This window comes from Balaenoptera physalus (genome assembly GCF_965194825.1).
Source record: "Balaenoptera physalus genome assembly, chromosome: 1".
Lineage (NCBI taxonomy): Eukaryota > Metazoa > Chordata > Mammalia > Artiodactyla > Balaenopteridae > Balaenoptera > Balaenoptera physalus.
The window spans coordinates 189,947,949-189,970,483 of NC_138882.1; the positions used below are offsets into that span (position 1 = coordinate 189,947,949).

At 39.4% G+C, this 22,535-nt stretch overlaps 1 protein-coding gene across 6 annotated transcripts in view; it reads left to right on the plus strand.

Annotated features, from left to right (window-relative positions):
* RERE (arginine-glutamic acid dipeptide repeats) overlaps nucleotides 1-22,535 on the plus strand; it is a 419,625-nt gene that overhangs the window by 242,488 nt on the left and 154,602 nt on the right. For all 6 annotated transcript variants that reach the window (XM_082460931.1, XM_082460929.1, XM_082460934.1 and 3 more), the window contains 3 exons: nucleotides 5,298-5,403; nucleotides 6,881-6,977; nucleotides 18,143-18,247. In XM_082460931.1, the coding sequence (XP_082317057.1) occupies nucleotides 5,298-5,403; nucleotides 6,881-6,977; nucleotides 18,143-18,247 (308 nt within the window). The remainder of the gene's footprint in view (nucleotides 1-5,297; nucleotides 5,404-6,880; nucleotides 6,978-18,142; nucleotides 18,248-22,535) is intronic.

Genomic DNA, 22,535 nt, shown 5'->3' on the forward strand with positions numbered 1-22,535 from the left:
GGAGCAAAGAAGGTCCTTCTTCTGTAATGCAGGTTGAGTATACAATTATTGTTGTTCCCATTCTGGTTGGGAATAAAGACTATTGAAAAGGTAATCTCTGCTCTTGTCTACTTGGTCATTAGTGAACTCCCATCCTCACCCCCCACACCCCTGCACTTCTTTTATTTTTTTATATTGTGTAAAAATGTTTCCCCAGAGGAAGGTAATTAAGACTGGTCCTAGGAAGGACACAGATTGGCTATTTAAAATCAATGAAAGTACCATATTAATAATCATGAAAGACCTCTGGGAAGGGAAATTTACTTCTCGGCCTTGGATCTTGTATATTTGTACCTGGGGTGGTCGAGGTGTGCGCTCTTGACGGAGTGAACCGCTGTCCCTCAGCAGCAGCCTCCTGTTTTCCTTTCTGGTCTCTGTTGCCTCCCTTTCCCTCTAGTCTGCCTTTCTCAGTTATCTTATTCTCAATGTTTAATTTCAGTTTTGAGCTTTTAATTCATTAATTCTCAACCTGTTGCCTGACATGCAAATATCTGCAAATCCTCCCTGTTCTGCTGCTGAACACCTACCATTAAGCTGTCTTTTCTAAACCCAGTTGGTGATGGGATTTGTCCTCTGTTAAACTCTTTATTTCCCTAAATTTACATTCATCCCTTATTTCAAGAAATCTGGGCCAGGGATGTGGACAAATCCATAATTCAACCCAGAATCAGCTCCTCTCCTTTTTTGCACAGGGCCTGTGAAACCTTACTGTAAGCAGATTGGTTTGGTGGTTTTCTCTTAATGCTGGTGCATCCTACCACCTGGAAGCAGTCAAATCAATCTCTCTCTCCTTAAAGAAAAAATGGTGGGAAATATTTACTTCCCAGTGGGCTCTTCTCTGTGTTCGGAAATATACCCCAGGATGCCTTCACATGGGAAGCTTTTCACCACTTCCTTCTTCATTCAGCATTGTGTTTAAAATGTGTCATTTATAACCACTTTGACCTTTATGCAGTTGTCCAGTTATATCACTAGTCAATAATGAGGCATATTTGGTAGAAATACTTGATATGCTTCTTGAATTGTTGCGAAAGTGAAGAAATTTCCCTCTAATTTGCTACTGGATTTACTTTTGTATTGCTATTATGAGCATAATTTTGGATCTGAGAAAAGCAAAATTTATAACCAGCCTCTTGATATAGCCTAACTCCTCTCTTCATCTGTAAAACAGTGATAGTGCTATCCAGCATTTATTGAGAGCCAGTCCACTCTACTTATATTCATTTATTTAATCCTCACGGCCTAATGAGGTATATAGAATATTATTTTTCCTCATTTTATATATGAGAAAATTGAGGCTTGGAGAGGTAATTGGCCCCAAACCCAGGAGGTTTGGGTTGAATCAGATGATCTCTAAGTTCACGTCTGCCTTTAATTTTCTGTGATTTTGAGCAGATTTTAGCCTAGTGACAAGTGTAACGAAGATGAAGATTTCCCATGATGGACGGCTGAGGGAGCGAGTACCGGAGAGGGGGTGCCCTCTGCTCCCGCTTGCTGTTCCTCAGCGCGCAGTAGGCGGCTTCCGTGGAAGATGACGTTTTAATTCCTGAAACTCCTTAGGACGGTAACGTGAGCTAAGCCGTTGTGATACAGAGAAAACACGAGGGTGCTTTCCCAGTCCTATTTTATCTACTCGGTCAAGTCTGGGGAAGAAATCTAAACGTAAGCATGTAAGATGGAACCAGACCATAGAAATCATCTTGTTCTGTCCCTCGCTTGTCCGATGGCTGGGTGACTTCACTAAGGTCACCCCCAGCTAACTAGTGATTGCGGACAGTACCAAAATCCTAGATTACCTGATTTTAGGCTAGTGCCTCTGAAACAACACGGTGCCTCCCTTTATAGACATTTAATCTTTAACTAAATTCCTGGCCTATTTGGGAAGATTGTGTCCATTAGCGCTACTTACATTCGTTCAGAACTTTTGTTTACATTGAGCCTGCCTACCTTTGCCATGTGTGGAATTCAGAATCTGGAGGCTTTTTTTTTTTTTAAACACAATGCCGCCACTCCCTGGTTGTTGGGTAGTATTGCATTAGGAAATCCAGTAGGCTTTCAACTCCCTTTGTAAAGGCTAATAATAGGAATAGTAAATCTAGGTACAAACAAACTAGAGTGGTAATTTTGTGTGGGTGGAATCATTAAGTGTGCCTGGGTCAGAAGATAACTTAGGTATTATACCTCAAAACGTCACCTGAATCACTGGCTTGGTTCTGAAAAATAGACATTGTGTGATTATAGTACCTTTAAAGGTTATTTCTGTTGCCCTTCACATTTTCGTACATCTTATGCTTTTTCTGCGTCGGTTGAGATGATCACGTGGTCTTCGTCGTTTCTTCTGTTAGTGTGGTGTACCACATTTATTGATTTGTGTATGTTGAGCCATGCTTGTGAACTTGGGATGAATCCAGCTCGGTCCTGGTGTATGATCTTTTTTATGTGTTGTTGGATTTGGTTGGCTAATATTTTGTTGAGAATTTCTGCATCTATATGAATCAAAGATATTGGCCTGTAATTTTCTTTTTTCATAGTATCTTTGTCTGGTCATTTGGTGTTCATACATCTTAGATGTGTTACAGAAGTACATAAAAGTATAAATTTTAGAACACTGTTGCTAGGACTGCGAGTAGATCTGAATTCCTTCGTGCTGTATTAAGTAATCCATTACTGTGAGTGTTGAAGCATCCATTAGTAGCTCAGTGACTAGACATCACTATCATCTCCTGAAAGCAACCATATTCTGGAGAAGCTATCACTTCTACAATTCTCAGCAAAGTTCTTGAAGTTTTCTGTGAAGCACTGGTTAGAGTCACCTACTAACAGAGAGAAAGCAGTAGTCTTTTGAGTTCCTGCTCAGTTACAGATGCTTTTCCATCTTTTCAGTCTTTTCATGAGTCCTTTTAGGTAGGTTTCGATAATCCTGTTTTACGGAAAAGGGTAGACTCAGAGAATCTTAATAATGTGCTCAGAGTCATGTAACAGGGAGGTGATGGAGTTGGGATTTGAACCATGACCGACTTTGCTGTACTTACTAGCCCAGCCCAGCCCAGCCCAGCCCAGTAGTGCTTGAATTAGAGTTTAGTCTTACCATTCTGGTTTAGCTTTCCTTAAAAAGGAAACTCTTAGACCATTGGTTTTCAACTGGGAGTGTTTTGTACCCGAAGGGGACATTTGGCAGTATTTGAAGACGTTTTTGGTTGTCACAGTGAGGGAGGAGCGTTGCTGGCAGTTAGTGGTTGGAGGCCAGGGACGCTGCTGCGCATCTGGCAGTGCGCTGGGTGGGCCCCCGCAACAGACTTATCTGGACCACGTGTCAGTAGTTTTTAGGTTGAGCAGCCCTGTATTGGACAGTGTATTTACTTAGCCGGGTTTATCCCTGAGTACTGCCCCTCCCCTGGTGTGTCTCCTCCTTTCCCTGGTGAGTGCTCTCACCCGGGTCTTGCTCTTTACCATCCTGCCTCAGGAAGATGCTGTAGCCCTCTAGCTGCTCTCCCACAGCCTGGGGTTTTGCACCTCAGTGCCTGTGGCTTTGGTCGGCAGTGCAGATAGAAGACCCCATTTGTCCCAGGGAGCTAAAAGCCACTAAAGGCCAAACTCCAGCTAGGATTCAGGTTCCCCTCACCATCATGCAGAATGTTTTCCTGTGCTGCACGCAGATGGACCACATGCATGTGTCTTATATATGTCTTGTACTTTATCTCTGTGTATTTCTCAGGTCTCCTCCTTTGCCTAGAAAAAATTTCATTGAAATATTTCCCATTTTTTCCCAGGTCAGATGTTCCTTCCTCCATAATCCCTTGCCGGAAGTAATTGCTCTGTCTGTAAACTCCTATACTATATATAAAGTGTATTCTTTTTATGCAGCGTACTGATTTGTCCTCTTTTTCCCACCCTCAGTATAAACAGTGTAGAATATAAAAGTGCAAAATTGATAAAAACTAAAAAGTACCCATTTTGTAGGATTATTCTTTGTCTGCAATCTCTTTTATTCAAACCAGTAATGATGCCCTATATTTGACACAGCTAATTGCAAAAGTAAGAATCTTAGTGTGTATGGTATTTACTTTGGAATAGCACTTCTTCACATTTGAATTCAGTCAAGACTTTTGGCAATTGCTTTCTTTCTGGTTCTTTGAATGGCTTACGTATTTTAGCAAAAATATTTTTGAGCCTTCCTGGTCTTTTAGTGAAGGCTTTGTGCAACCTCTCATGTAAGCATCAAGCTTCTTACTTCATTAGAGAAGGCTCCTTTGACATACTTTAGGATTTGGCCATCTCCCTTATAAACATGAGGCGTTTCTCGAATTTTAGCTCTCATGCATTTCTGACCCACTGACTTGTGATGAGAAGGTAGACGCTGCTAAGAGGAGTGGTATTGCCCTCACCTTGGGGAAGTCCCTTATGGCCCTCAGCTGGGTCGGAAAGTATTTTCTGAGGCCCCGGGAAGCCTTAGTGCACTGCCACATTGAGATGCTTCATGACCAGGTACACAGAGATGGTCCCCTCAAGCCCTAGCCCCATAGCCTTCAAATGGAAAGGCAGTATTTGATCCTTTATTCTTCGAATGAACTAGGAACAAAGTTAACTTTTAGGGATAAGATGGTTGAGTGTCTCACAAACATTTATGGGACCCTGATCATCATAGACCTCTTTATTATTCATAAATATTCATGTCCAAGGTGTTCTCTTCTTGGGAAATTCAGAGATAAATGAGACAGGGTCCCTGCTCCATGGACTCATAGTACCTTCCTCACCACCCATAGTTTGCTTTTAACACCCATAGTGTTAGTTTGCCATAGAGCATAAGTGGCAGTAAAGTAGCAGGAAAAACTCATTGCCCTTAATGGCCTTGACAGTGTGCTGAAACAGTTTCTAAATATTTACCAAAACAATTAAAGCTTCAGATAGAAAAAGGATGTATTCATGTAGTGTACTGAGTAGTTAATGCTGAATTAAAAAATATAATATTGAATTAGTTCATCAAACTGGGGAGATTTATAGATTCAAGTTTGGTTTCCTTTGTTTCCTGAAATAAGCAACTTTGAGGGATAGAGTCAGAGAGGTGTTGTGGCTGGGATTTTTCAAAAAATGAAAATTGACCTCATAATTGACTAATGTATTTTTGTGGTCCTGGTAGTAATTGTGTGTCTCCTTCTCTGCCTGTCCACCTGTTTCCAGGGGCTTTTGATCATGGGTATGGTATGCACCTGTGGGCACCCGAAATCCTGTTCCTAATGCTGTTAGATTTTCCTTTTCAGAGTAAGAGGGACCACCTACTCATGAACGTCAAATGGTACTACCGTCAATCTGAAGTTCCAGATTCTGTGTATCAGCATTTGGTTCAGGATCGACATAATGAAAATGGTAAATATGTCCTTCTGGTTTGATTCTTACACTTTCTTAGCTTTGGGCAAAGTTCTTTGTAAAAACATTCATTAAATGGAGATAACCACTATGAAAATTTTTCACTGAAAAAGCTTTTTATCAATAAAGACATTACTGGAATGTTTTTTTGTTTTTTGGTTTTTTTTGCTGAGTTCTTTCACTATTTCTGCCTTAAAAGAGAAACAACCTGATCATGTGCTAGTAGCATCTTTCCCTTGAACTTGGAGTAGTGATAGATCTTCTTAGGAAGTAAAAGTAGCTTCATCTTTTTATTCCTTTTTCTCACCTAATGCTGAACTAATGACACTGAAAACCCTATAGAATTGTATTTTGTTTCTTTTTAATAATCTATATTGGTGAACTTCAGGGTTGTGAACTTCAGTTTTCAAAGCAAAGCTTTCCTGAATATTTTGAAATTTAGCTTGAGTATTGACTTTTAGAACAATAGGAAGGTAGTTCAGAGCATCTTATATTTTTTTCTTCCTCTGGCATTGTAGTTTCTACCCAATAACTTTATTGACATGTGAGATATGTACATAAAGTATATATTATGTTTGTTCAGATGTCTAATAGCTTCTTTTTTTTGATTTTTTTTTTTGAGGTGCTAGGCCTCATTCTAGCTGATTCACATTTGTTACCCATTAATTATACGAGTTCGGGGTTGTCACTCCCCACTTGCAGATCAGGAAATTGAGGCTTAGAGATGCTAAAGGAGTTGCCAAGGCTATTCGTCTTCTGAGTGGAGACCCCGGGGCAGGGATCCAGCTCTCTCTGGCCCGGGTGACTGTGCTTGTCTCACTGCCTTTGGTGACAGGTTTTGAGTCAACAAACCAGTAGTCAAAAACAGTTTTCTTTCTTTCTTTCTTTTTTTTTTTTTTTGTTTTAAATAATAAAATCCACATTAGAAGTCAGGCCTATGAATGCAGTAATGTGAAGACGGTTTGGAAGAATAATGTTCTTTTATATTTTACCAGTGTTTTCTTTTTTGAAACTATTAAATTTCTGTTAAAACAGTTCAATGATGGTTCTTTATTAAAAATAATAACTTGGTTATTCTTTTCAACTTGAAACAGTGTGATTTCACTCCATCCTGGAATATGTAGCAATAAAATACCAGATGCACAGGATCACTGAAAATTTTAGTAGCTTACAAGTTGCTAAAATGTGGTAGTTGTTTTCTTTTTCCTTCTTTTTTTATTTTCTGCTTAATGCATTTCAGCAAACTGTGGGGACTTAATAAAGGGCAAAAACACATCCCACAGGACGCTTGCTCCTGTTATTCCTGCTGTATGTTATTCCTCCTCTCTGTTTTGCCGACAGGCCTGGTTATTTGTTGTGCTTTTCATAGTGGGAAGTGAACCTGAAAGAAAAATTTTGTGAAATTTTCCTAATCCTTTTTGGAAATTCAGTTATAATATCCTCCTAATTAACTTTTTTTTTTTTTTTTTTGTGACAGACTCTGGAAGAGAACTTGTCATAACAGACCCAGTTATCAAGAACCGAGAGCTCTTCATTTCTGATTACGTTGACACTTACCACGCCGCTGCCCTTAGGTAAGCGCCAGAGATGTGTGGTCCTTCTGTGAAGAAGTCATAGGCCACTGTAGGTAGAGAGTCTAAGCTGCCTAGATCTCGTCTGACAATTGTAATATCAATCACACTACCCCTGTGGTCTCAGCAAGGTGACACTGCGGTGTTAGCTTTGTGGATTGTTGAGGTCTCAGAGGTTGCCTCTGTCTTCACTAATCTGTGTGAGAGGGAAAAACCACTTTTTTCTTTTTCTTTCTTTTTTCTTTTTTTCTTTTACACCCTCTCTAGAGTTTTGTATTTTATTTCCTTGAAAATTCGTTGCTAAAGTATTTAGGGTGGGGTGTTATACAGATTATTTCCTGAAGATTCAGTCACTGCCAAGATAGATTTAAAAAAATGGATGAAACAAATATGGCAGCATGTAGTTGTAAGAGAATCTAGGCAGAGTTCATAGGAATTTTCATTGCCTTGTATACTTTTAAACTTCTGTGTGTATGAAGAGTTTACTACTAAAAAGCTTGGGAGTAGGGAAAACATGTAGAAGATTTTATTCTGAGGTAACATTGCTGCTAGCCTTAATGTCTTAGGTAATGATGCCAAAAAGTGACCGTGAGCCTCTGCTTCACACCCTCTGGTAGTTTCTGTCCCTTTCAAGAAAAAGATACCTATTTACTCTGGTATATTTTGTTTATGAGGGAAAGACTTGGGGCTTCTTAGGCGGTAAAGGAAGTAAGGACAAGTGATTTTATTATACCTTTTTCCCCACTGGAAATAACAAAATGGTGAAAGAACCACTTTCTCTGTTAAAGAACATGGTTTAAAAAAAAGTCATAGGGGGACTTCCCTGGTGGCGCAGTGGTTAAGAACCCGCCTGCCAATGCAGGGGACACTGGTTCGATCCCTGGTCCCGGAAGATCCCACATGCCATGCAGCAACTAAGCCCGTGCACGCACCACAACTACTGAGCCTGCTCTCTAGAACCCGCGAGCCACAACTACTGAGCCCGTGTGCCACAACTACTGAAGCCCGCATGCCTTAGAGCCCTGCTCCGCAACAAGAGAAGCCACCACAATGAGAAGCCCGTGCACTGCAAGGAAGAGTAGCCCCTGCTCGCCGCAACTAGAGAAAGCCTGTGTGCAGCAACGTAGACCCAGCGCAGCGGGGAAAGAAAAAAAAAAAAGTCATAGGGATTTGCTGGCTTTTAGCTTAACTACAATGAGATACAATAATTTCTCTATTGTATTGCTCAGATGGTATTCAGTAAAACCATCTGGAGGCTCTTGTGCAAAGCTACATAGCTAAAGCCAGTTATTTGATGGCAAATTATTAGCAACTTTTAATATAGGGCAGGTTTTGGCAAACTTTTTGGGTCAGATAATTGTTCATGGTCTCTGTTGCAACTATTCAGCTCAGCCATTGTAGTACAAAAGCCACAAGCAACATGTAAATAAATGAGGTGGCAGTGCGCCAATAGAACTTTACTTGAGGACACTGAAATTTGAATTTCATTTAATTTCCACACGTCAGGAGATATGACTCTTCTTTTGATTTATTTTTTAGCCATTTAAAAATGGAAAAACCATTCTTAGTTCTCAGGCTGTACAAGAGCAGGTGGTGGGCCAGATTTGGCTTGCAGACTGTAGTCTGCCAAGCCCCGCTGTAAGGGAAGGCGTGTATGTGGTTAGATTTGGCTTCTTACAGGACTTTAGATACATTTAGAGAATTCCTGTAGTGTTTTATAAACTTCTTCCAAAATTCGCCCAAGCTTTTCATGTCTTCTTGGCGGTGGCTTTCCAATCTTAAACTTGCATGCTCAACAAAGCAAGTTAATGGAAGATTGGATAGATTGATGGAACCATTAAATTGTTAGCTAAGACAATTGACTTGATCCTGGGATTATTTCTTATCCTCTTTGCATGCTCCCCCGCCCCCCATCTTATTTCATTGATTGAGGTGAATGATTTTTAAGCAATTCAGAGTTGAAGTTAAGTAAATATGTGAGAGATGTAACTCTGGTCATTCAACAGATTTTGATATATTTGCTTAAAGTGAATGTATTTGAATACTGATCAGAGACTGTTTAGGTTTGTAGAGTCATTTTATACTATTTTAGCATTTTTAGAACGGGTTGTCCCAGATAATTCTAGCTGGACCTGGATGAATTTACTTTCGCTAGGTTTACAGTCAGATGTCTTCTGTAATTGGACAGGTCACTGTCTCTTCACTGACCACCAAAGAGCTGGTGTGCTAAAATGGTGATTCCTTATCTTCTTTTCGCTGTGTATGTGACCAGAACCCTTATTGATTAGTCTTTTTCTCCTGTGGTATTTTCTTTAAAGTGGTCATACAGTGATTTTATAAAGCTGTCATCTTATATTTGACTGTGTCAGCTTCAAATAGAGCATCTCTTGTGTGACTTGACAGTTGGGTTTTTTTCAAAGACACCAGATGAATGTGACCACATGGTTACTGGTGATCTGGCCTAGTAGCTGCTCAGTAATCCTTATGGGTGTGTTGACGTTTGCTTGCATCTGGGGCTCATCTGGGGGGTTCTTGCTGTTGCTTGGTAATCTCGCCTGGTCTCAGAGTGCTCACTGTAAGGTCATCTCTGATAAAAGCAGAGTTGAATAGCAGTGCCCCCAGGAATCTCTATTTATTCCTTTCCTCTTCACTAAAGCTAGATTACTTTAATTTTAAAGTATGAGGGTGGGGGTTAGGCTTTCATTTTTCTTCCCACTTTTTCCTTCACCATTTATCCAAGAAAGGATTTTTTTCTTTCTCCACAGATATAAAGTCGTACTGCCAAAAATAAATTCAGTTGTGAAAGAGGACAAATAAAATAGTCCGTAGGCACATGAAAGAGGATCAAATGAATGTACTGAAAAAAACATGGAGGACAAAAAAGAAAGGAAAAGACAGATAGTGTTAGTGCTTGGCACCATTCTTCTCAAAGATCAAAGTGCTCAGTGGTGTGGATTCTTTCGGCTCACAGCACTCTGAGGGGCTCTTGCCATTCCATTCACTCAGGAGGAAACCGATGTATAACTTTCTCTTTCAAGCTGGTGCTAGGGTTGGGCTATAAAGGAAGAGAGAGCTTTGTCCTTTAGCCATCATGAATCAGAAGGAAAACAGAACTCCTCTGCAGCCTCTCTGTGTAAATTGAGGTTGTAGCATTTCCCTACCCAAACCAAATTTATTCCTAGAAGAGATGGTGGAATCTTCACGGTTGTACATATCTGTGTTGAGGGTCCAGCATTACTTACTGCTCTGCTGCTGTTTTTGAATTCTTGCTTTGGCTGTCCCTCATTCCTGCCTTTCAAGCTAAGCTTCTACAACTGTTTATTTTCTTTTCTTTGTTGCGTTTATCAGTAACCATATAGTAATACTGTGTTAGTATCTTGAGTGGAGTATTTTTGAGTTCTCCTTGTTCCCAGGTTAAGTATTTTTGGCTGACACTGGTATAAAAGAAAAAGCTCCAGATTGAAATTGGAAGACTTCAGTTTGAATCCTGGCTTTACCACATAGTTTTGTGACCAAGGTCAAGTTTGTTAACCTTTGTGCCACCTTTTTAACAAATTTATTTAAAGTCACATGATTAAGTGACAGAACCCAGAACTGGTTTTATGTCCAGTAAGGTACAGAGCATGAAAAAGCCTCTTGCAGAGGGAGTATCTCACACTCAGTAGTGTGAGTAGTGCTCATGAGTCTGAATTGGTTTCTTAAAAGCATAAAAGGAAGAAAAGGAAAAGTGAAATTAAATGTAATTCTGTATTAAGTTATTGGTGGTACAGTTACTTGGCATCCATTTATTTTATTTCTCTGTGGCCTCTAGGATGGATTGTTTGGATACTCAGAGGGCTTTAGGCATGGGGAGAAGTGTTCAGCTCAGGGAGCCATTTGTAGACGCTCTGAGAATGAGCAACGGAGTGTGTAGCTTGCAGTTTGTTTGCTGTGATAGTATTCTTACCCTAAGGATAACACTTTATTGATGATCAGAGGATCAAGAGCGATTGTTTTGTGATTGGACTCTGAACATGTGACCTGGACAACATTTTCGGGTTTACTGTGCAGTTGTAACAGTGAATTCTCAAGTATTGACTGTGGAGGGCAGACAGGAGATCCTAACTCTTTCATCGGCTTGAGGGCTATTTTCCAGCCTTCTGATTATCTGCTTCCTATTGGAAAAAAACATATCCAGGGTAGGTCAGGTTACAAGGTATCATTTTACCTAGGAATTCATATTAATAGGAGTATGTTCTAGAGTGAATTTTCTGGAAGCCCAGGGCCAAGAAATCCTAAACTAGGTCTTCAGGGCTTCTAATTGCCCTTTTTCCATCCCAAATCAATTTATCTCCTTCCTTTGTTACGGGCAGCTAACGTCACATATGTGTAGTGATTGAAACAGATTAATTACGTCTTGGTACAATTCCCCAGCCATTCCTTAGAACTTACAAAGTTCCTTTAGTTTCTGCAAGTTCCCTAAGGGGTTTCATGAAGTCTCAGAGCTCTTAGTTTTGCAGCTTAAGATTCATTTCCTGGCTTTAGTCTGCAGTTCTTTTTATATGTGAAATAACTATGACCTATGGCATTTTTATTGTTTTGTCTATACATGCTTAGTACTTCATTAGACACCATAACTTGTCAGTCCCTTATTTCTTTATTCATTCATCATTTAACACATTATTGAGCTGCTCGTCATAGGGGAAGGGCCCGTGTAGGTGCTGGGAACACCTAACTGAGTAACACGCTCTCTCTGCCCTTGAATACGTCATGGTCTTTTAAAAATTCTTTTGTTCGGAGCTACTTTTGGACACATAGAAAAGTTGTAAGTACTGAGTTTCCATGTATCCGTCTCCCAGTCTTCATTTGTGTGAGCATCTTATGTAACTTCGGTACAGTTGTCAGGAACAAGAAATAGCATTAGAACAATACCATTGAACTAAAGACCCTATTTGAATTTCACGGATGCCTTACTTTGTTACAGCTGCTGGAAGCAAAAGACCATAGCCTGGGTGGCTTATAAACAACAGAAATTTCTTTCTCAGAGTTCTGGAGGCCAGAAGTCCAAGATCAGGGTGCCAGAGTTCTGGTGAGGGCCCCCTTCTGGTGTGCAGACCGCTGGCTTCTCCCTGTGTCCTCACGTGGCCCAGAGCAGAACCACGAGATTCATTGTACCCCTCCCCTTTTCTTTACTGGTAACTTCTTTCTTCAACAGTGAAAAACTCAGTTCTTATTGTTTAAAATATATTTTCATTTGCCTATTTTTATCCAATTCTACGGTACACATAACTTAGTTTCAGAATTCGTAACCCATGTGCCTGTGAGAAGTACGTTTACTGACTACATTTTTGTCTTTAGTCTTATGTATAGTATACAGGCAAGAGCCTGTTTTCTAAAGTTGCTCAGGTCAGTTCTGTTTTTCGTAGCTCCTTAGGTGTGGTTGTGTTATTCATTTGTAATATAGCTGGGTTCGTTTGTTAGACTTTGCATTCTATTTTTGGTTCCTCTTGGTTGATTTGGACTGTCTGTTTATTTTCTGGGTAAGGGAGGGTTTGTGAACTATTGCTGTGGCTCTCAGGGTCAGAGCTATAAGAAGATAACAGTCTTCAGCCCCCCTACCTGCTATAGATGACTGATCCTTTTACTTCTTAATTTATCCTTCTTGCATTTCCTTTTCACAAATGAGCAAATACATGTCTATTTTCTTATAACTTCTTCTTTCTTATGTGAGGGGTAGCATACTATAGATAGTCTTTTGTGCTTTGCTTTTTTCACTTAGCGGTATGTTCTGGAAATTGCTCCATGTCAACTCATAGAGCTCATTCTCCTTCACAGCTGTATAGTACTCTGTTTTGTGGATGTACTGTGGTTTATTCACCTGCTGTCTTGTGTATATGCATGTAGGTTGTTTCCAAGATGTTTGAATTGTAAATGATGCTGAAATCAATATCCTTGTGCATATGTATTTCCTTATTGTTGGATGTGTATCTTCAGGGTGGATTTATAGGAGAGGGGTTGCTGAATTGAAAAGTTTATGTGATTTCTCTTCTGAACGCATATACCAATTTGCATTTCCTCCAACAATGTCTGAGACTTTCTGTTTCCCCAGCAGAATGTGTTATTTTTTTTTTTAAATTTTGTCCATCTGATTGGTAGATGAGAAATAGTATCTCAGTGTTGTTTTACTTTATTTTGCTAACAGTGAGTGAGTTTGAGCATATTTTTGTCTATATTTTTGTGAATTGTCTGTTCATGTCTTTTCTGTTGGGTTGTTGTCTTTTTGTCTCTCACTTTTTAAAAGTTCTTAATATGCCTGTTGCAAGTATTCCCTCAGGACTTTGAGTCATAGTTAGAAAGCCTTGCCCTATACCACTTTTTAAAGATAAATTCTACCCAGCTGCCCCAGTACCATTTACTGTCTTTACCTCAGTGGTTTGAGATGCCACCTTTGTCATATATTATTTTCCATATGTATTCTGGACTTGATATTCTGTTTCCTATTGTCTATATATGTGCTAGCACTACACTCTTTAATTACAGAGGCTTTATAGTATGTTTTAATGTCTGATAGGGCTAGCTCCCCCCTTTCTAGTTATTTGATTTTTCCATATGAATATTAGTAGAACTTGTTTTATTCCATAAAATTGCTAGCTGGTGTTTGTATTAGGATTGCCTTGAATGTATAGATCAAGTTTGGAGAAATGCCATGTTGAGTTTTCCTATCCAAGAATAGGGGGTGTTTTCCCATTTGTTTGTATTTACTTTTGTGTCTTTGAGGAGTGTTTAAGAATTTTCCTCAAACATTTAAGAAAACTAAATTTAAAAAGTGGAGAGGCAGAGGGGCTTCAGTGGAAGTAATGTTGTATATTGTTATACTTAGAGCAATCGCTAGAAAACTGTGTGGAGTGATAACACTCAGAACACTATAAATAAATCAAGATGAAATCCTAAAAAAATGTTCAGATAACCCACAGGAGGGCAAGAGAAACAGAAGAACTAGAAATAGAAAAGAAACTTAAAAAAGAAAAGATATTCTGCCTGTCATTAATCAAATGGCTTACAATAGACACGATGCTGACTCTGTCTCAAAATCTTTTTTCCCCTTATTTCCGGGTAAGAGTGACAGTAATAGCTGTAAACAAACATGCTACTGTAAGCAGTCTTTGTGAGCTTGTGTACCTCTTCACGAGTTTCTGTGAGGTTTGCATATGTCTGGGGATGTACGAAGACTCGCTCAATTATGGATACAGTTTAAGGGAATGAATTTCTGGGCCACAGTTTCCATTTGTATTTCTCTGCTTGCCTGAGGAGGTTCTCTCCTCTTTTTCATCCCCTTCAGATGGCCTTCTCCCACCAGGCACAGGACTCTCTAGATGGTGCAGTGCCCAGGGCGTAACTGGGGGGCGTCACAACAAAGCACTACTTGAACAAGTCTTTTCCAGGAGGCCCTTGTTACTGCTGAATAAAAGGACCCTAAGACATGGTGCTTCCCTGTCTTTAGTCTTATTTCTGATAACAGTGAAGATATGGGGAATGCAGAACCTGAGGAAGCTGGGAAAGCAGCTGTTTCAGCAAGGTGGGCGTGATGGCAGTTTTCTCTTAACAGTCTCTCTGCCTCCATTTCACAAACACTGTCAAATAATATACTGTTTTGAGCAAGAGCATGGTGAAAAGAGAGCCCTGGAGAAAAAATATTGAGTGCTTAAAATGGTACACATGTACACACTTTTACTTTAAAATGTAAGCACTACTCTTCAGCAAGAGGCGATATGAAAAATATTTCAAAATGCATAGCAGCCATTCAGAACAAACCACGGTCAGCTTTCCGGCCTCTGTCAACCCTGTCTTCCACTCTGCTTTGCTACTGCGGGCCCCTTACCCGGCAGGGACAGACACTTCCAAGAGCCACAGCTATATGCTAGTGACTGTTGTTTTATTTTCTCCCAATGCTTTTTTTTTTTTTTTTTTAATATACAGAAAAATTCAGATTTTAAGTTTACATTTGCATAAATTTTGGCAAATTTGTTTGACACTAAACAAGGCATGGGATATTCTCATCATCCCAGAAAGTTCCCTTCAGCTCCTGTTCTCTCTAAACTTCCCACCCAGAAACAACCACTATTCTGATTTCTCCTACCATAAATTCCTTTTTGCTGTTCTAGAACTTCATATAAATGGAATCATACAGTATGTAGCTTTTTTGTGTCTGGCTTCTTTTACTCAACATTTAATTTTTGAGATTTTTCATGATGGGCTATTTATCAGTAGCTCTTTTTCTATGTGTTGTGTAGTAATCTCATTGTACTTTGTTAACCCATTTCTTTGTTGATGGACGTTTGGTTTGTATCTAGGCTACTATGAATAAAGCTGTTATGAACAACAACAAAAGCACAGTGAAGGAAATAATAATGATAAAAGCAGAAATTAATGAGGAAAAACATTAGATCCAATTAATCAAATGCTTTAAGAAATTCTAATATTTTATTAAAAAATACATTATGGCCAACTGGGATTTATTCCAGGCATGCAACGTAGGTTTACTATTCAAGACTCTGTTAACATCTAATACCATGTTAGTAAGTCTAAGGAAGAAACCTGTCTCCAAAGCGATGATTATGATACGGTTATTCTAAAGCTATTTAATGGGAACACCTGGGAGGCATTTCCACTAAGATCAGGAACAAGGTGAGGGTATCCTCTATTTCCACTACTTTCCACATTTTCATTGTATTAGAGGTGCAACTTAGAGGCTTTAGAAAGGGTAAAGAAAAAGTGAAACTATGTGTATTTGCAAATAAAGTTAGCATATCGGGAAGACCTCAGAGAATCAGTGATTAAGCTCTATCAAATGCTAAGAAATTTTGTTGAGTAGCAGGATATAAAATTAACATACAAAGATCAATACCCTTCATATAATCAAACGGGAAGCAAATAGATAAAATCCCGTTTATTACAGCTGCATAGTCATTTATCATATGATAGCCTTCTCTTCCTACTGCTTTGGATTTTCCCTAAACCAGTTGTGTTGCCCTTCCCTGGGAACATGTTGGCAGTGTTTCTGATGGTCACAGTGATGTGTGTGGTGCTATGCGGTGGAGGCCAGGGATGTGCTGAATACAGGATCGCTGTCTAAAACGCCAGCAGTGCTGAGACTGGGAAACCTTGTCTTAAACATAACTGATTTCCAGTGCTTGTGTTCAGAATTGTGGGTTAGAGGAGTTTCTCTATGTTTAATTAGTTAATTATTCAAGTTTAAGGATAAACTTAAATTTGAGTAATAACCAAGAATAATAAAGGAAGAATCGCTTTCCTTTAGTAATGGACAATGATGAAATAGTTTATTTTGCATAGCACGGAACAGTATACAAAGTTTCATAGACTTCTCATTTGATCTTCTTAATATTTTTACGAGATAGGTATAATAGATGTACTTATCTCTGGTTACCTGATAAAGGGACTTCCCTGTTTCTTCTAGGCTTCAGGGATGAATCATTTCCGATAGATGGGTGATTAGTTGCAGAGTGAGTGCATTGTTCATCTAAAAAGTTGTCTTACCTGCCTATCCTTTTCCAGAAGCTCATTTTAGTTCCAGTTAAATACTAGAAGGATAGGTCCTGGGCCTGGAGAGTTGATACCTAGTCCATTTTTTCCTTTAATTGTATCTTGTTACCTACAAATCAGTGCTTCCAACAGAACTTGCCATGATGATGGAATGTTATATAAATCTGTGCTGTTTGATATGGTAGCCACTAGCTACCTATTTAAATATACATTAATTGAGATTAAATAAAATTTAAAATTCATTTCTCTTCACTTATACCAGCCATATTTTAAGTGCTCAATAACCCTACATTATCTTCTAATCAGTAGTATCCAAAGGAACTTTAAGAAATCAATAGTATTTTTGTTAATTTTTAAAACGGAGATTGTCTCAGCTCATCTTATCTTCTGCCCAGTACTGAGACTTTGGTCACAGATTACTTAAGCCCTGTGGGAAAGGAGGATTTTTAATTGCTTTTTAATCTGGTAGGAAGTGAATGAATGTCCATCCCCATGTTGCTATCCCTCAGTTTCTTTCACTAACACCTTGGCGACTAGCACATGTGTGTGTTGTTGACGTGCCAACTCATGGAGTCCTTCTGGGAATGAAATGCCTGCTCACGCAGTGGGAGGTCACATCCCTGGAAGCATCGTGCAGGTTCTGTTGATGTGCCTTCGATCCTCCAATTCCACCTACTCTATAATCATAGCCTTTGGCTTCCAGTTGATGTTAAAGTTGCTTCCTGTAACTGCTGAGGGAGTTGAAATTCTGAAAACCTCCCTGCCTTCTTTGGAACCCTGGAATTTCTCTCAGCACTCCTGTATGTACGTAGGTGTGTGTAGTGGGATGGTGGGTCCTACTGCATGGTATAATGTATATGACATTTATATCTGGTGCGTGGAAACGCTGCTTGAGGAGTTGTGTAGTATTGTAGAGTTTCAGCTATATTGTGGTTTAACTTTTGTTAGTAGATGAACCTGGAAACCTTACTGCTCTAGTATTTCCATGGGAAAGCGTTTTGCAACTTTGTCAGTTAATGTTACCTGAAAATTTGGGAAGTGTGTGTTTGTATATTAGAACCCATCTATATATTTAAAATTAAAATTTCTCTAGATTTTAATTTCTAAGACAGTTTATTTCTTCCATACTCAGAGAGAAGAAAAATATTTAACAGTTACACATTCTCCTTTTCATAAGGTAGCAGGAAGAAAAGGCCCATTTTGCTTTGATGATTTACAGAGACTTTAGATGGATTTTTTTTTTTTTTTGTAAAGTAATGTAACTGTGGTTTAAATTTTTCCCCATCATTTCTATCCTTTCATCACAATCCTGCCCTCAATTTGTCTTTGTGGTTTAATTAATTTTATTCTAAGACTGAAAGGCTGAGATAAAAGCAGTTAAGTTGTAAAGTTGTAGGTTAAAGCAGTCATGAAACAAAGAAATATAATATTGGACATTTTCTTATCTTGCAGGGGGGGAACTCCCGTTCTTCTGAACAGATAATTAAAGACTTCGTAGCCATATTCTGCATGTTCTTAGAATACCATGGATTTAGTTATATCTTCCACCACCTCTGCTTTTCTAGTAGTATTATGTTTTGCAAAGCCGTTGAGGACATAACTAACATTTTTTGTTCGTTTATTTTCAGAGGGAAGTGTAACATCTCCCATTTTTCTGACATATTTGCTGCTAGAGAGTTTAAAGCCCGAGTGGATTCATTTTTCTACATATTAGGCTACAACCCTGAGACGAGGTAAGTGAGTCACTGGGTCCCACTCCGTGAGAACTTTGGCTTTTCTCACGTGTGTGTGTGTGCCCGCGCGCGTGCGTTGGTGTGTCTGTGTACACTTCTGGGCATATACTGATAAGATGAAAAAAAAGATACAAAGTCCTGTAGTAAACCTCTTTGGGAGAAGTTGTACTTAATGTCTTTGGTGTCTTTAGCAGCTTATTGTTTGCTCTTTTTTTTGTTGTTGTTAAGAAAAGGAAAAGTAAGACAATTTGGGTTTGGAGAGAGCAAGATAAAGACAGATGTTCAGTTGGTGTGTGTTTTGAACTTATTATGAATTGTACCCTCATGCCCATTCAGTCAAGCCTTCCATACCTTATTGAAAACACCTAGGACATTATGGAAAGTTCGTTGATTAGTAATAATCAAAAGCATATTAATGAAAAGCATAGTAATATTTCAAAAGCATCTTATATTGTGAAATGTTTATATTACATATGCATTTATTAACTGCCTGGTCATGTCTTCCTGTTGCCCAAGTGAAGTGTTGGACATTCAGAGTTGGATTTCTGTCTGGATACACAGTAGTCTGTTATTTCAGTGATGCCATATTTATTTAACTATTTGATAGATGGCTGTCATATTGCACAAGTTAGATTGTTTCAGGGAATTGACCAAATAGCTTTTGAGTTTTAAATGTTTAGCTCTTGGGTTCTTAATAGCCAAGCAGATTTACTTTTCACTAGTTTTGGTTATACACCTGTTTTTGCTGAATGTTCATTTAAAGTGATATGTAACTTATCTGTGTAAGCTGGAGACTCACACAGGTTCTTGTCTCATTTTTTATTGTATGTTACTGGTTGTCATTCAGAGTGATACTTCCCATCAGTTTAGTTTTAAACTGTGGGTTAGGCACGCGATAGAGGAATATATTATTATTTGTCTTACCTGAGAAAGCAACACAGAGACATGCCTGTAGCCGCGTGTTTACAGGATCTGCATCCTGAAGCACTTGTTTAGTGCTTTGACCTTAGTCCCATTTGTTCATTTCTGCGGCTCTGTTCCCCGTGTCCAGCTTGTGCTTGGCATAGTGGAAGTGCTTGGGGGTTGTTGGATGAATTGAAGTGAACAGATATTTGAATGCCTACTTATTAGTGATAAGTTTGTGGCAGGTCTCAAACTTCTCACAAAGTGAGTGTGAAAATTTGCAGTGATACAGCCAGTGTGGCCCAAGCTCACTGGCTTCACCATGAGCACTACTTTCTACCTCTGAAGTTCGGGGTTTGGTGCGCACTTCCCATAGCTGCCCAAATTATCAAAACCGTGTATGTGATTTAACAGAGTATAGAAAACTGTTAGTGTTTTCTCCACCTGGCTTGTGCACAGCCCAGTCCTTCGAAGGTTTGGGGTGCATGCCCTTGCAGAACTTACCTCTGTTTCTGTCTCTGTTGCAGGGCTGTGGGGGATGGGGCAGTGTGATGAGCTGGTCTCCCTCATTTTGGACGAGTGAGACTAGCATGTAGCTGTGGCTGTGTGGTGCTGTGTGCTGACTCTTAGTGCCCTGAGGCAGCTGGGGAGGAATGTCAGACCGTCCTAATGACCCTGTGAGATGGCGCATGGATCAGTAAGACCACTGGAAGTTAAAGAATGGTGACTCTGTGACTCCAGACTTGGATGACTGTTCCCCTCCCCTTAAGTAACGTGTGAACGCTAAGTGAGCAGTCAAAACTGAAGTTTAAGATGGAGTTATTTCTCTTAGCAAATTTTCTGATAGTAGTTAAAAGTTGACTTATGTAATTTTCCATAATTTTTTTTAGCATCTTAGCTGGCACTGAATGATTGGGGGTTTTTTTCCTCTCACATTTATCACAGATCCTTTTAAAACCCCAATATCTGGCTACCTCCCCCCCCCCCCACCTACTTGTTTATTATATTTCTGAATATCGTGCCTTATCAGGGACCTGGTTGTCCAGGACTTTTTGGTTTTGGTGGTGTTACCTTGCGTGCTAGTGGGGAAAAGACTTTTATGAATTCTTTGGTCCATTGCCTTTAAAATTTGGAGAGGGTGGATTTCTTGCAGTCGGCATAGAATTACTTCGGTGTTATTAGGTATAAATTTATATTTAATTAATTATTTTTTTCTACTCAGAGTACTGATCATTAATATAAGTAAAGCATCCACAATAATACAGGTTCATAATCTCTTATTTTCAATTCTGAAATCTGAAAGCTCTGAGGATCAAAAAATTTTTATGCTGAGTTGGGCGCTGAAATTCATTTGCCCCTGAGGTCAAACTTGACCTGAACTGATGTGAGACTTTCTATATTCTTTATTCAGTTCACTCTGTGTGGATTTGCACAGCTTTTACTACAAAGGTACCGATGTGATAGAATAGGGATTATTGCTCAGACGCTGCTGTGGCATTACCTGGTATATTCCCTGTAGTACCTTCTAAATCCAAAAATTTCTGAATTCTGAAAATCTTCTGGTCCTAAGGATCTTAGCTTAGGGGTTGTGACGCTGTGTTCCTGCTACCCATGACATTTAAGGAACAAAACTTGGGCAAAAAATGTGGGGGCAGTTGTTTCTAGCTTCAGGTAGAATTCAGGCTACAGGGGCTGGCAGGTGAGAGAGGGCTTGAACCTTTGGTAGTTGGGCTTTGCTTTTGGAATTTGTTTTGATGTTTCTGCACTCAGGGAGTGTTCACTGCTGCTCAATAAATAAGAGTCACTCCAAATTTACTTCTGCAGTCAGCATACTCTGAACATAATGTCATCATGTTCTCATTTTCTTTGAAGGGTGTGATCCAAAATCTAGAGAGAAACTTTAAGTAAAGTCAATAAATTTCAGCTCAGAGGTCTTAGTACATAAAGCCGGTAGTCCTTATACATGAGTTTGACCAAAACACCAGCATCCTTGGTTGAACTAAAGTAGGTTGGTTCAAAACAATAAATAAATAAAGTAGGTTGGTTCTAGCTTATAAAAAGAGCTGGGCATAGAGACCGGTTACATCCATCCTTTTATTCTCCTTGTTGCTTTTTTATTTGTCCAGTACCTTCATGGCCATTTAATCTGACTGCTTGATCCTTTTGTTAAGACCAACGGTGTGGAAAGATCTCCCCTTTTGGACCCAGGCAGCCTGGGTTCTGATTCTGTGCTCCCACTTCATCTTTGTGTCCATGGGTAAAGGTTGTACTTCCTGGACTTTGTTTTCCTCTTTAATAAAAATGGGGAAAACAAAAACAGCGTAGCTTTTGTAAACTGTCATGCTTTTTTGTTGCTTTTCGGGAATTGCAAAAATAATTATAAATTTTCTTTTGAAGAAGAGATTGAGAAGTATCTTTTTTTTTTTTTTAAACTCTGTAAAATGTTAAATCCAAAAGCAAAACATGAACTACTTCCCAAGATGTCTTGATTCTACCAGGTAGATCATTAACCATCTGGTTGATTTTGCTGACATGTGGAAGTCTGAGCACTGGGGATTCTTGCCTCTGCTTGGAATATTAATTATAAAATTCTTTGACTATATACAGTTGCTAAAAATGTAAATTTCTTCATTGACCGTGATGAAACTGACTCAACGATTAAAATAAATACGTGAGTAGTGTTGATGGGAAATAATACATTTCTACAGTCAGAATATTTTATTGAAAATTTGAGAACCAAAATTGAAAAAAAAGTTTTATTGAGAAAGAGGTTTGGGCTTTTTATAGCAAACAAGCCTGTCCTCTTTGTAGCGTGGAGGGTTTATTGAGTTTTTGGTTGTCCTTTCCCTCATCTTCCCATCCCTCCACCTCCGCAGGTTCGGCCTATTAGCCAGTGCCTTTTTTAGTGTGCTTTGACCTTTTCTGAGTCTGTACCTTTCATTTCTTAGAAAAGTTCTCCTTACCTTTCTGCCTCAGTCCAGTGAGTTAGGAGGGGAAGGAAGTAATAGTGAATGGAGTCCCAGTAAGAACAAGTTTGCAGAGTGGCTACTTGAGAGGAGGTGCCTTTATTTTTAAATTATTAAGAGTGAATTTTCCCAGGAACCAGTCCCTTTGTTTCCCCTTGCTAAATAAGAGTTCCTTGGGTCCCTAATGGGCGCAGTGGTTAAGAATTCGCCTGCCAAGGCAGGGGACACGGGCTCGAGCCCTGGTCCAGGAAGATCCCACATGCTGCGGAGAAGCTAAGCCCGTGGGCCACAACTACTGAGCCCGCAAGCCACAACTACTGAAGCCCGTGCGCCTAGAGCCCGTGCTCCACAACAAGAGAAGCCACTGCAATGAGAAACCCGTACACTGCAATGAAGAGTAGCTCCCGCTCGCCGCAACT